This window comes from Leucopleurus acutus (assembly GCF_964270905.1).
Source record: "Leucopleurus acutus genome assembly, chromosome: X".
NCBI classification, from domain to species: Eukaryota; Metazoa; Chordata; class Mammalia; order Artiodactyla; family Delphinidae; genus Leucopleurus; species Leucopleurus acutus.
In genome coordinates, this window is record NC_139148.1 from 13,076,225 (window position 1) to 13,090,192 (window position 13,968).

General features: G+C 42.8%; 1 protein-coding gene across 1 annotated transcript in view; it reads left to right on the forward strand.

Moving 5' to 3' along the window:
• The first annotated feature begins 1,368 nt into the window (after positions 1-1,368).
• TXLNG (taxilin gamma) overlaps positions 1,369-13,968 on the forward strand; it is a 49,912-nt gene continuing 37,312 nt past the window's right edge. The window contains exon 1 of the mRNA XM_082864968.1: positions 1,369-1,500. Coding sequence (XP_082721094.1) covers positions 1,399-1,500 — 102 coding nt within the window. The 5' untranslated portion in view covers positions 1,369-1,398. The remainder of the gene's footprint in view (positions 1,501-13,968) is intronic.

The window sequence follows — 13,968 nt, forward strand, 5'->3', positions numbered from 1 at the left end:
TTCTCTTGTACCATAATTTAACTATGGTGCATTTTAATACTCAATTCCCCAGGCGGGTTAGAGGCAGCATTACCGATAGAGTTTTTCTGCATCTCACTGGGACTTTTGCCTTTAAGAAGGTGAGGAATAGTGGCCGAGGCCATCAGCTTTATATAGTGTCTAGGTATGGGTTCATTATCTGCTGATCTAGTTTTGAAATCTCATAGCTGGACTGAGGTGTTCTGCCTGTGAAATAAAATAATGGTACTTTCCCCAAATTTACAGAAATAATTAAAATTAATAGAAGGAGTTTCCCCAATATTGAAATTTACTCTCACGTAAGTTATTAAATTTTTGGCGCCTGACACCACTACTTAGTATTCTCTCATAAAAAATGACATAGGATTTACACAAATTTTCATAATGAGTTATTTAAGGCAACATGTCAGGATTTCATGACGCTCTGTGACTATCAGAAGCTCGGTCATTGGAGATCTGGTTCCATCAGATGTAAATAGGGAGTATGCCTGAGAAAAAAATCCATCCCCGCCCTAATCTCGTCAAGAAAAAAAAATCGATTCAGCAAACCGAGTTTGTTAAAAAATTTCAGTAACGAAACAACTGGCGGAGGAAGCCAGTACGTTCAATGTGTATTAAGCGCCAACTAAGGGAGGAGAACTGTGCTAGAAGCCCGGGCGGTTCAGCCAAGGTGAATATGACGCAGCCCCCACCCCGCAGGAGCTCGGGACCGCTAAACGGTGCTGAGAGCTCTGGTGGAGGGGCAGGACTCGGGACAGGTGTCGAGCCAGAAACCTCAAATTCTGAAAGCCATTACAACTCTCCCGCCTTGAAAGTCACGAAGTATTTCTCCTCATCCCCCAATCATTCGGGCTCTGTTCCGAAGAAGAGCAACCAAAACAAAAGCAGAACAATGTGTCCCCGACCACGCTCCCTCCCAAACACTGAACTATTTCTGAACTTTTCCCGCAGGATGATAAGCAGTACCTTCCGGTACCGGTACATCGCCCCTAGAAAACTACAAATCCCAGGAGGCTGCACGCGCAGCACAGTGGATACTCTTCCCCCATTTCAGAACGCCGCATTACGCTCCAATCCTGATCCGGGTCTGCGAGCCGTGGCCGCGCAGCCTGCTGGGATTGTAGTCCGCTCCAGAGTCCCTTTCCTCGTTCGCGCAGGCTCGCGCGGCCTCTGTTCGCCCTTCGGCCCTGCAGTAGCCCAGCCCCGGCTTCGATGCTCCCCACCCCCAACCCGCTCCGTCCCCTCAGGGGCCAACCTCCTCCGGTCACGTGGGGAGCCTTGCATGCGGCAATTGGCTGGGGGATTCAGGGGTGGGACGCGAGGCCCTGCGAGGTTCCGTGCCCCTTGTCGGGCTGCTTGTTTGGTTGCTGCCGTCACCTCATGGCGACGCGGGTAGAAGAGGCTTCGCGGGGAAGAGGCGGCGGCGCCGAGGAGGCAGTTGAGGCCGGACGGGGCGGACGGCGACGCAGCCCGCGGCAGAAGGTCAGTCTGGCGGGTGCCTGCGTTGTTGCTGGGCCCGGGGAATGCTGGGGCTAGCTGTTTCGGGGTGCACCTCTTCACTCTCCCGGGTTACCTTTAGCCACGGGACGACCATCGGCCCTCTTCGCTCCCAGGGTGACGACGGTGGGAGCAGGTGAGGGGAGTGGAACCGGGGTGGATGGGGTGGGAGGGGGCGATGGTTGGGGATTGAGGCGGGGGCGGGAGTGAGGGCAGGGGGCGCAGCCGAGTGGGAGGGGGAAGGGGTGCTTGGCGGGGGCGCGCCAGGTGTGACAGCCACGTGCGGCCGGCGCCGCGGGGCCCCGGGCGCCAGGTGTTCCCTCTCCCAGCCCCCGCCCTCCGCGTGCTTCCAGTGCTCCTAGCGCTGGGCGCCGCCGTTTGGGCTGCCAGGGGTCGCTGGCTCGCCCTCCTCGCGCCGGGCAGGTGCGCGGGGCGCGCTGCTGGGTGCGCCCGGGCGGCGCGGGCGAGGCTGTTGCGCAGTAAGATAACCGCGCGGGAGCCGGGGCTGCGCTGCGCCCCCTTCCCCCGCCCCCCTGCGCTCCCCGCCACTGCGCGGGCTGGCGAGCCGGGCCTCTCGGCCCCCGGGACCCAGGCCCAGCGGCTGCTCTGTGGGCGCCACGGGCTTGGCTGCACGTGGGGAGAAGATGCTGGAGGACCTGGGTCCCGCACAGTTGGGAGCAGCATCGCGGATAACCGGTCTTCCCAATCCAGCCCTCCCTCCTTCCCCTTCTCGCTCTTTATTTCTGCCCCTTTTCTTTCTTTCTCCCCCCCCCCCCCCCCCGCCTTGGTGAGCGGAAACTTGAGCGCCTCCCCCAGCTTGGCCTTTGGTCTCTCTTAATCTGGGAGTCGGGCTGGATTGTTCCCCTTGCCTTATTTGACTCAAGTCAAGGAGTTTTCAGTGTCTCCCTCCCTTTCTGGAGGAAAATCCCGACCTTCAGAATGGGAGAATTCCACTTGTTCTGGAGTCAGTGGGTGGAGTTCGAAAAAAATTGCACAACAAACGGGATACAGGGCTTTCAGGGCCCAGGAAGAGAGAAGTGCGGGGAAAAGGACTGGAAAGGTGGAAACCCGTCTCGTTCCTTGCGTTTGAACAGATTGAAACATTCAAGTTGTTGGACGTCGTGCTTGATCACTCGGGGCTGTTTAATGTCACTTAATTATGCGTTTGAATACTCTTAAAGATCACTCCTGTTGGAAATAATATTTTTCTAATGCGACTCGTGAACTTGAAAAAAAAAGAACAAAGGTTCGCTTTACCTCTGCGCAGAGTGTCAAGAATTAGCTTTTCGAGGCCTGTTTCTAAGGTCAGGTGTTTTCACGTCTGTCTTCATGAGCGTGTTACTGCTTCTCAATTACCTGTCTTTCTCTCCCTCTCTTTGTACTCTAAAAGAAAGATCCAGTACTTGAAGGACTGAAAAAGAAGCTGGACCGAACGGAACTCTAGGGATTCAACACTGTCACTTTGGACACCTCACTTATTCCCTGAGGGTGGGGAGCCTCAATCTCAGGGTTTGATTTCATAGGCCCCCCAGGGGAGGACTCCGATAAAAAGCCAGTGCAGTTGAGGATATGAGTTCCTTTTTATGCCCCTAGCCTAAGGATAAAAAGTCAGCACTAGGACCTGACGTTTAATCAACTAGCATTTTAAACGAGGAAGAGGTAATGACCCTTTGACGCAGTTCTCTGCTTAACCGCTGGATAAGAATAGTCAGGTGTGTCTGTACTGTCTCAGTTTTGTTTACTTACTCAGGCACCATTCTTCTTTGCTCAGGCTTTTCTGGACATCTTTTTTCCTTTTGATTTACAATTGACTATGACGTGGAATTGAAATACATGGCTAAATATTAGTTTCTGAATTTTCGTTTTAAAAAATTGGGTGAATATCTTGTGTTTGCAGAAGTCACTTTTTAAGTTATTTTCTTCGGACCCCTCGTTTTTTATTTCCTCTGAGCCACTAGCTTGAAAATATATTCGTAATTCTAACTTGACCTCAGCCCTATTTTTCAGGAAGCAGAAATGGTGTTTAACTAATTGAGTTGTTTTGAAAATATTGAAGGAATTAAAGGAACAGTGACCGTTTTGTCACTTTTGGGTTACATTATGGGACTTAAAAGTGAGAAACAATTGGAGATGGGCTTTGTTGCTTCCTGTTTGTCTTAACCATCTAGTCACTCTTGACCTCAGGTAATTGTGGCATTGTTTCATAACTACTGCTATTTGGATGGTCTCTTAAGGTGACTTTTTTCTTTTAACATTACAGTACATTTCTAAGAGTCTCTTGAATTGTCTAAAACTGCTGTCTGATGTGATAGCCGCTAGGCGCCTGTGGCTATTTAAGTGTTAATTAAAATTAAGTAAAATTAAAAATTCCCTTCCTCAGTATACACATTGCAAGTGTTCAGTAGCCAGTGTGACTAGCGGCTACTGTGTTAGAGCAGATCTAGAATATTTCCATCATTGCACATTGCATAAAGTTCTGTTGGACAGCACTGGTCTAAAAAGATGGGATATTACTTTGTCAAGTATTCCAGGCATTTTTTAGAACACCAAGCTCCTTAATAGTACTTCCTAAATCCTTGTGTAGAATTTGTGGGGTTTTTGTTTGTTTGTTTGTTTGTATTTTTACTAGAATTTGTTTTATAAGGTTGAGTTTTCAAAAAACGAATAGACTATTTTTTGAGCAGTTTTAGGTTTACCAAAAAATTTAACATAAATTGCAGAGTTCCCATTTATCCCCTCACACCACACCCCTTTCCCCTATTATTTATATCTTGCAGTATTGTGGTACATTTGTTACAATTGGTGAGCCAATATTAATACATTCTTATTAACTGAAGTCCATAGTTTACATTAGGGTTCCTTCTTGGTGCTGTTTATTTATATTCTAAGAGTTTTAACAAATGTATAATGACATGTGTCCACCATTACGATATCATACAGAACAGTTTCACTGCCCTAAGAACCTCCATCCCTTCCTCTCTTCCCCCAAACCACTGGCCACCACTGATCTTTTTACTGTCTCTATAGTTTTGCCTTTTCCAGAATGTCTAAGGTTGATTTTTTTCCCCCTAGATTTTTGCTTGGGAGTGTTAAAAATTATTTAACTACTCTTAGAAACTTATTTTCAGGTCAGATAGGAAGGATAAAGATATATGGAATCTATGCTCAAATTAATGAAATGTTACATTTACATGTTGCCTTATAGTTTTTATAGCATATTTTTGCACATACATTAAGTCTTTCAGCATCACTCAGGTGCTGTGGAGAAGGCTGGGCAACTGTCATTGTCCTCATTTATAGATGACAAATTGTTCAGCAAGGTCAAGTGATTTGCCCAGGGGGTGAAGCCGAGTGTGGAAAGTACCCTTTCATCTACACTACAGTAATAAGTAGGGTGGTAGTGGGCAAATAGTATGGATTTGGAGTCAAGACCCGTCTGTGGCTCTTGCCACCTATTAGCTGTGCAACCTTGGGCAGGTTTCGCAATCTTTCTAAGCCTCAATTGCATCATCTGTAAAGTGGCGATGATGCTAATCCCTACCGCATAGGACTGTTGTGAAGTATGAGAGTTGAGGGCTTCCCTGGTGGCGCAGTGGTTAAGAACCCGCCTGCCAATGCAGGGGACACGGGAAGATCCCACATGCCCCGGAGCAACTAAGCCTGTGCGCCACAACTACTGAGCCCACGTGCCTAGAGCCCGTGCTCCGCAAGAGAAGCCACCGCAATGAGAAGCCTGTACACCGCAACGAAGACCCAACACAGCCGAAAATACATAAGTAAAAATAAAATTAAAAAAAAAAAAAAAGAAGTTGATGTGACACGTTCAGCCCAGTGCCAGGCATGTAGAATTTTACTTGGTGGGGAGGCTAGCATATATGAAAGATCCGTTTCTCTTGCTTTTAGAGTGTTATTCTGTAAATCTATCTTCCAACCTTTGTGTCCTTCACTCTTCCCAGAATCTCTCAGTGATAGACTTAATGAGGAGAAATCAGGTCAGGGTGGGGCGAGAGTATGGGGTAGGAAGAAACCATTTCGTTGTCTTGTTTTTCTCCCCATTTGCGGACTTGATGATGAATTTCCACTCTTCTAGCACAGAGATTAAGTAATAAGAATCAAAGTGATCTTCTCTTTACGACATTGTCATCTAATTCTATCAGCAAACTTTGGTAAGTTTTATTTTCATGGAGAACCAAACGGGCAAAGCAGTCATGAGAGCAGACCAGATACAGCACATCCCTCTACCAGTACCACATTCATAGATCGTAATATGCCACAGTTATTTATTACATTACTGGAAGGTGTTGTATATGTTATTTTGTGTCATTTATATCGGTCTTCACTAGAGGAGTTTTATTTAGGAGTGTATATACCAAATCCAGATTCCATAAAACAGGTCACATGTGATTTCCCTTTGTGTGGGATTCTTCACAGAAGGAGTCGCTCTAATAGTTTTCCTTTCAGTAGATATGCTGTTCAGGTTTTACACTTTGCAGAGAGTTGTACTTCAAAGGAAAGGAATTCGAGTTCTCACTGTTTCCTGCATTGTGCTCAGCACTTAAAATGTGCTTGCATTCTGATATCTTCCTTACCTCTGCAGAATAGGTGGTATCCCTAGATATGTAGATAAGGCATCTGAAGCTCAGTCAAAACAACAACAGCAAATCTTGCTCAAATTAAATAACACAGCTCAGAGTTGGTGAAGTTGGCCTAGAGCTGATACATAATCGTGTAATTGATAACGCAACTGATGTACCCTACTGCATGGACAGTTTCCGCTTTTCTAACCTAATATCCCAAAGAAATCCCTTTGCCTCTTCCCCCCACCCCCTTCTTCCCAATTACTTTTTGTTTGGTTCTAACACGATTACAGTTTCCACTTTTTTAACCTAATATCCCAAAGAAATCCCTTTGCCTCTTCCCCCCCCCCACCCCCCTTCTTCCCAATTACTTTTTGTTTGGTTCTAACACGATTATCAGTAACTTTTAGTTAATGTAATGGATGTGACAGTATTTAAAGTGTGTAAAGTGGTATACAAGTTTAATATAGTATTCATCAACATTGAGAATTAGCTATGTTTAAAATTTTCCCAAGTGGGGCATTTCTAGAAGAGGATAAAATAGGTTAGGTGACCCTTTAAGGGTTTGAACCTTGAGTATGTTTTTATGATTCAATTTATTTCCTAGTTGAAATGCTCTTGGGACTTACAACTACTTAAATTTTATTACTTGAAGGAAAAGATATATAAAATGACCATTGTTGTCCTGTTGTGCTGGCAACATAATTTTATTAACATTTATTGCTCAGGGTGCTGGTTTGCATTCTGTGTTACATTTCCAAAATGTCCCCAGGACGACCCCCATTACCCCCACTTCCTACTCTGTAGTCTGCCACGAGTAATATTGCTAAACTACCACTTGTTCATTTTTCTTCTTTCCCTATTCAGGTCAAAGTAGAATGGTTTGTTGAGGAAGATGTGCCAGTAGCTTAGAAGCACGTTTCGTTAAGGATGTTTCATTTTTTAAACTTATTTATTTATGCTGCGCTAGGTCTTACTTGTGGCATGTGGACTCTAAATTGCGGCATGCATGCGGGATCTAGTTCCCCAACCAGGGATCGAACCCAGGCCCCCAGCATTAGGAGTGTGGAGTATTACCCACTGGACCACCAGGGAAGTCCCAAGGATGTTTTAGATTGACATGTGGGTCATATTTAAAAGTGAGAATGCATAATTTGCAAATGCATCCTTATTCACATATTATAAACAGTTCTGCATGGTAGCAATATATATTCATTACAGCTTATCTTACTACTCTAGGAGGTAGGTACTGTGCATCTCTAGTTTACAGATCAGGAAACTGAGAGGTTGACCTCCCTATGGCAACACACGAGGTAGTAAGTGGTATATTCAAAGGCCGGGGTCTCTGGGCTCCAAAGCCATTAGCCATATTCCATGTCTCTTGTGCTCTCTAAACACATTTCTTGAGGATGGTAAATAAAAATGTGCTCTTCGTTGAATGTGAGTAAAACTTGGTGATAGGTAAAATGAGTAATGGTTTTTGCTGAATGAAATCAAGTTACAAAGGGTGGGGTTAGGTCATTGGGGGTATAGGAAAGCTATTGTAATCCAGGAACCCAGGGAATTTTGAGCCTTATAGCTTTTGTTTCATTGCCTTAGGCCCCAGGTTGACCTTAAGATATTTGATTTAGGAAGTGTGCTTTTGACTCCGTGCAAAGGCACCTCCAAGTGTAGTTTGGATGAATTAAAAGGTAGAGGGTTTAGAGAGAGACCCTTTTTTTAACCTCTCAGAGTCTGCATAGCACAGTGTTAACAAACAGCTGAAGTGGTTGGGTTAAGTAGGACAAGAAAAAGAGAAGGTTTGATGTTTCAAAGGTGCATCATGATTGGTCCATGTGGAGCTGGCGAAGGATGACTTCATAAATTTGGAACAGGGGTGTTGCGTTTACGTAACCTGTAAAAAGTAGAGGACCATTTTACATTTCAGGAGTCTGTGGCTTGAAGATGCTAAATGTGTGGCCTGGCCCCTGCCCTTCTGCAAAGTAGATCAGACCCAAGCACATTTCAGTAGCTTTGGGAATTAACATCTTATTTTCTGATCCTTTTGCCACCTAGATAGGTGTTCAGGCTAAGACAGGTATCTCTCAGATTGCTGCTCATCACTGAACTACAGTTTTAGAGCTAGAAGTGATTTTGCAAATTATGGAGTCCAGCACCCTTCCTTTTAATAAAAGAAATGGCCATAGAAGTTAAATGTGAAATCGAGTGCCATTATCCTTGGATTAAAAGGCAAACAATGTGCACAGTCTAAGATAGATGTTAGCACCAACCACTAGAGATAGTAGCACAAACCCCTGCTGGAGAGAGTGTGCAGCCAGAGAAGCTGCATTCTGACAGGGCCTTTTCCAGACCTGTTGGCTCCTTTTTAAAAAAATTTTTTTAATTTAATTTAATTTTTTTATACAGCAGGTTCTTATTAGTCATCCATTTTATACACATCAGTGTATACATGTCAATCCCAATGGCCCAATTCATCCCACCCCCACGCTGCTTTCCCCCCTTGGTGTCCATACGTTTGTTCTCTACATCTGTGTCTCAATTTCCACCCTGCAAACTGGTGCATCTGTACCATTTTTCTAGGTTCCACATAGATGCTTTAATATGCGATATTTGTTTTCTTTTTCTGACTTACGTCACTCTGTATGACAGTCTCTAGATCCATTCACGTCTCAACAAATGACCCAATTTCATTCCTTTTTATGGCTTATATTCCATTGTGTATATGTACCACATCTTTATCCATTCGTCTGTCGATGGGCATTTGGGTTGCTTCCATGACCTGGCTATCGTAAATAGTGCTGCAGTGAACATTGGGGTGCATGTGTCTTTTTGAATTATGGCGTTCTCTGGGTATATGCCCAGTAGTGGGATTGCTGGATCATATGGTAATTCTATTTTTAGTTTTTTAAGGAACCTGCATACTGTTCTCCATAGTGGCTGTATCAGTTTACATTCCCACCAGCAGTGCAAGAGGGTTCCCTTTTCTCCACACCCTCTCCAGCATTTGTTGTTTGTAGATTTTCTGATGATGCCCATTCTAACAGGTGTGAGGTGATACCTCATTGTAGTTTTGATTTGCATTTCTCTTATAATTAATGATGTTGAGCAACTTTTCATGTGCTTCTTGGCCATCTGTATGTCTTCTTTGGAGAAATGTCTATTTAGGTCTTCTGCCCATTTTTGGATTGGGTTGTTTGTTTTTTTAATATTGAGCTGCATGAGCTGTTTATATATTTTGGAGATTAATCATTTGTCGCATCGTTTCTGAATATTTTCTCCCATTCTGAGAGTTGTCTTTTCGTCTTGTTTATGGTTTCCTTTGCTGTGCAAAAGCTTTGAAGTTTCATTAGGTCCCATTTGTTTATTTTTGTTTTTATTTCCATTACTCTAGGAGGTGGATCAAAAATGATCTTGCTGGGCTTCCCTGGTGGCGCAGTGGTTGAGAGTCCGCCTGCTGATGCGGGGGACACGGGTTCGTGCCCCGGTCCGGGAAGATCCCACATGCCGCGGAGCGGCTGGGCCCGTGAGCCGTGGCCGCAGAGCCTGCGCGTCCGGAGCCTGTGCTCCGCAGCGGGAGAGGCCACAACAGTGAGAGGCCCGCGTACCGAAAAAAAAAAAAAAAAAAAAATGATCTTGCTGTGATTTATGTCAAAGAGTGTTTTTCCTATGTTTCTTCTAAGAGTTTTATAGTGTCCGGTCTTACATTTAGGTCTCTAATCCATTTTGAGTTTATTTTTGTGTATGGTGTTAGGGAGTGTTCTAATTTCATTCTTTTACATGTAGCTGTCCAGTTTTCCCAGCACCACTTATTGAAGAGACTATCTTTTCTCCATTGTATATCCTTGCCTCCTTTGTCATAGATTAGTTGACCATAGGTGCATGGGTTTATCTCTGGGCTTTCTATCTTGTTCCATTGATCTATGTTTCTCTCTTTGTGCCAGTACCATATTGTCTTGCTTACTGTAGCTTTGTAGTATAGTCTGAAGTCAGGGAGTCTGATTCCTCCAGCTCTGTTTTTTTCCCCTCAAGACTGCTTTGGCTATTTGGGGTCTCTTGTGTCTCCATACAAATTTTAAGATTTTTTGTTCTAGTTCCGTAAAAAATTCCATTGGTAATTTGATAGAGATTGCATTGATTCTGTAGATTGCTTTGGGTAGTATAGTCATTTTCACAGTATTGATTCTTCCAGTCCAAGAACATGGTATATCTCTCCATCTGTTGGTATCATCTATAATTACTTTCATCAGTGTGTTACAGTTTTCTGCATACAGGTCTTTTGTCTCCCTAGGTAGGTTTATTCCTAGGTATTTTATTCTTTTTGTTGCAGTGGTAAATGAGAATGTTTCCTTAATTTCTCTTTCAGATTTTTCATCATTAGTGTATAGGAATGCAAGAGATTTCTGTGCATTAATTTTATATCCTGCAACTTTACCAGATTCATTGATTAGCTCTAGTAGTTTTCTGGTGGCAACTTCAGGATTCTCTATGTATAGTAACATGTCATCTGCAAACAGTGACAGTTTTACTTCTTCTTTTCCAATTTGTATTCCTTTTATTTCTTCTTCTTCTCTGATTGCCATGGCTAGGACTTCCAAAACTATGTTGAATAGTAGTGGAGAGAGTGGACATCCTTGTCTTGTTCCTGGTCTTAGAGGAAATGCTTTCAGTTTTTCACCATTGAGAATTATGTTTGCTGTGGGTTTGTCGTATATGGCCTTTATTATGTTGAGGCAGGTTCCCTCTATGCCCATTTTCTGGAGAGGTTTTTTTTTTTTTTTGCGGTACGTGGGTCTCTCACTGCCGCGGCCCCTCCTGTCGCGGAGCACAGGCTCCGGACGCGCAGGCTCACGGGCCCAGCTGCTCAGCGGCATGTGGGGTCCTCCCGGACCGGGGCACGAACCCGTGTCCCCTGCATCGGCAGGCAGACTCTCAACCATTGTGCCACCGGGGAAGCCCTCTGGAGAGTTTTTATCATAAATAGGTGTTGAATTTTGTCAAAAGCTTTTTGTGCATTTATTGAGATGATCATATGGTTTTTATTCTTCAACTTGTTAATATGGTGTATAACATTGATTGATTTGCGTATATTGAAGAATCCTTGCATCCCTGGGATAAATCCCACTTGATCATGGTATATGATCCTTTTAGTGTGTTGTTGGATTCTGTTTGCTAGTATTTTGTTGAGGATTTTTGCATCTGTATTCATCAGTGATATTGGTCTGTAATTTTCTTTTTTTGTGGTATGTTTGTCTGGTTTTGATATCAGGATGATGGTGGCCTTATAGAATGAGTTTGGGAGTGTTCCTTCCTCTGCAGTTTTTTAGAAGAGTTTGAGAAAGATGGGTGTTAGCTCTTTTCTAAATTTTGATAGAATTCATCTGTGAATCCATCTGGTCCTGGACTTTTGTTTGTTGGAAGATTTTTAATCACAGTTTCAATTTCATTACTTGTGATTGGTTTGTTCATATTTTCTATTTCTTCCTGGTTCGGTCTTCGAAGGTTATACCTTTCTAAAAATTGGTCCATTTCTTCCAGGTTGTCCATTTTATTGGCATAGAGTTGCTTGTAGTAGTTTCTTAGGATGCTTTGTATTTCTGTGGTGTCTGTTGTCGCTTCTCCTTTTTCATTTCTAATTTTATTGATTTGAGTCCTCTCCCTCTTTTTCTTGATGCGTCTGGCTAATGGTTTATCAATTTTGTTTATCTTCTCAAAGAACCAGCTTTTAGTTTTATTGATCTTTGCTATTGTTTTCCTTGTTTCTATTTTATTTATTTCTGCTCTGATCTTTATGATTTCTTTCCTTCTGCTAACTTTGATTTTGTTTGTTCTTCTTTCTCTAGTTCCTTTAGGTGTAAGGTTAGATTGTTTATTTGAGATTTTTCTTGTTTCTTGAGGTAGCCTTGTATAGCTATAAACTTCCCTCTTAGAACTGCTTTTGCTGCTTCCCACAGGTTTTGGATTGTTGTGTTTTCATTGTCATTTGTCTCTAGGTATTTTTTGATTTCCTGTTTGATTTCTTCAGTGATCTCTTGGTTAATTATTAATGTATTATTTAGTCTCCATGTGTTTGTGTTTTTTACGTTTTTTTCCCTATAAATTCATTTCTAATCTCATAGCGTGGTGGTCAGAAAAGATGCTTGATATGATTTCAGTTTTCTTAAATTTACTGAGGCTTGATTTGTGACCCAAGGTGTGATCTATCCTGGAGAATGTTCTGTGCGCACTCGAGAAGAAAGTGTAATCTGCTGTTTTTGGATGGAATGTCTTATAAATATCAATTAAATCCATGTGGGCTGTTGTTTCATTTAAAGCTTCTGTTTCCATATTAATTTTCTGTCTGGATGATCTGTCCATTGGTGTAAGTGAGGTGTTAAAGTCTCCCACTCTTACTGTGTTACTGTCGATTTTCTCTTTTATAGCTGTTAGCAGTTGCCTTATGTATTGAGGTGCTCCTATGTTGGGTACATATATATTTATAATTGTTATATCTTTTTCTTGGATTGATCCCTTGATCGTTATGTAGTGTCCTTCCTTGTCTCTTGTAACATTCTTTATTTTAAAGTCTATTTTATCTGATATGAGTATTGCTACTCCAGCTTTCTTTTGATTTCCACTTGCATGGAATATCTTTTTCCATCCCCTCACTTTTAGTCTGTATGTGTCCCTAGGTCTGAGGTGGGTGTCTTGTAGACAGCATATATATGGGTCTTGTCTTTGTATCCATTCAGCAAGCCTCTGTGTTTTGGTTGGAGCATTTTATCCATTCACGTTTAAGGTAATTATCGATATGTATGTTCCTATGACCATTTTCTTAATTGTTTTGGGTTTGTTTTTGTAGGTCCTTTTCTTCTCTTGTGTTTCCCACTTAGAGAAGTTACTTTAGCATTTGTTGTAGGGCTGGTTTGGTGGTGCTGAATTCTCTTAGCTTTTGCTTGTCTTTAAAGCTTTTTATTTCTCCATCGAATCTGAATGAGATCCTTGCCGGGTAGAGTAATCTGGGCTGTAGGTTCTTCCCTTTCATCACTTTAAGTATATTATGCCACTCCCTTCTGGCTTGTAGAGTTTCTGCTGAGAAATCAGCTGTTAACCTAATGAGAGTTTCCTTTTGTGTTATTTGTCATTTTTCCCTTGCTGCTTCAATAATTTTTCTTTGTCTTTAATTTTTGCCAATTTGATTACTATGTATCTCGGCGTGTTTCTCCTTCGGTTTATCCTGTATGGGACTCTGCACTTCCTGGACTTGGGTGGCTATTTCCTTTCCCATGTTAGGGAAGTTTTTGAGATAATCTCTTCAAATATTTTCTCGGGTCCTTTCTCTCTCTCCTCCTTCTGGAACCTCTATTATGTGCATGTTGTTGCATTTAATGTTGTCCCAGAGGTCTCTTAGGCTGTCTTCATTTCTTTTCATTCTTTTTTCTTTATTCTGTTCTGCAGCAGTGAATTCCACCATTCTGTCTTCCAGGTCACTTATCTGTTCTCCTGCCTCAGTTATTCTGCTATTGATTCCTTCTAGTGTAGTTTTCATTTCAGTTATTGTATTGTTCATCTCTGTTTGTTTGTTCTTTAATTCCTCTAGGTCTTTGTTAAACATTTCTTGCATCTTCTCGATCTTTGCCTCCATTTTTTCCCAAGGTCCTGGGTCATCTTCCCTATCATTATTCTGAATTCTTTTTCTAGAAGGTTGCCTATCTCCACTTCATGTAGTTGTTTTTCTGGGGTTTTATGTTGTTCCTTCATCTGGTGCGTAGCCCTCTGCCTTTTCATCTTGTCTTTCTGTGAATGTGGTTTTTGTTCCACAGGCTGCAGGACTGTAGTTCTTCTTGCTTCTGTTGGCTCCTTCTTGTCTTCTTCACCAGTGGGAGAAATCAGTTGCCTT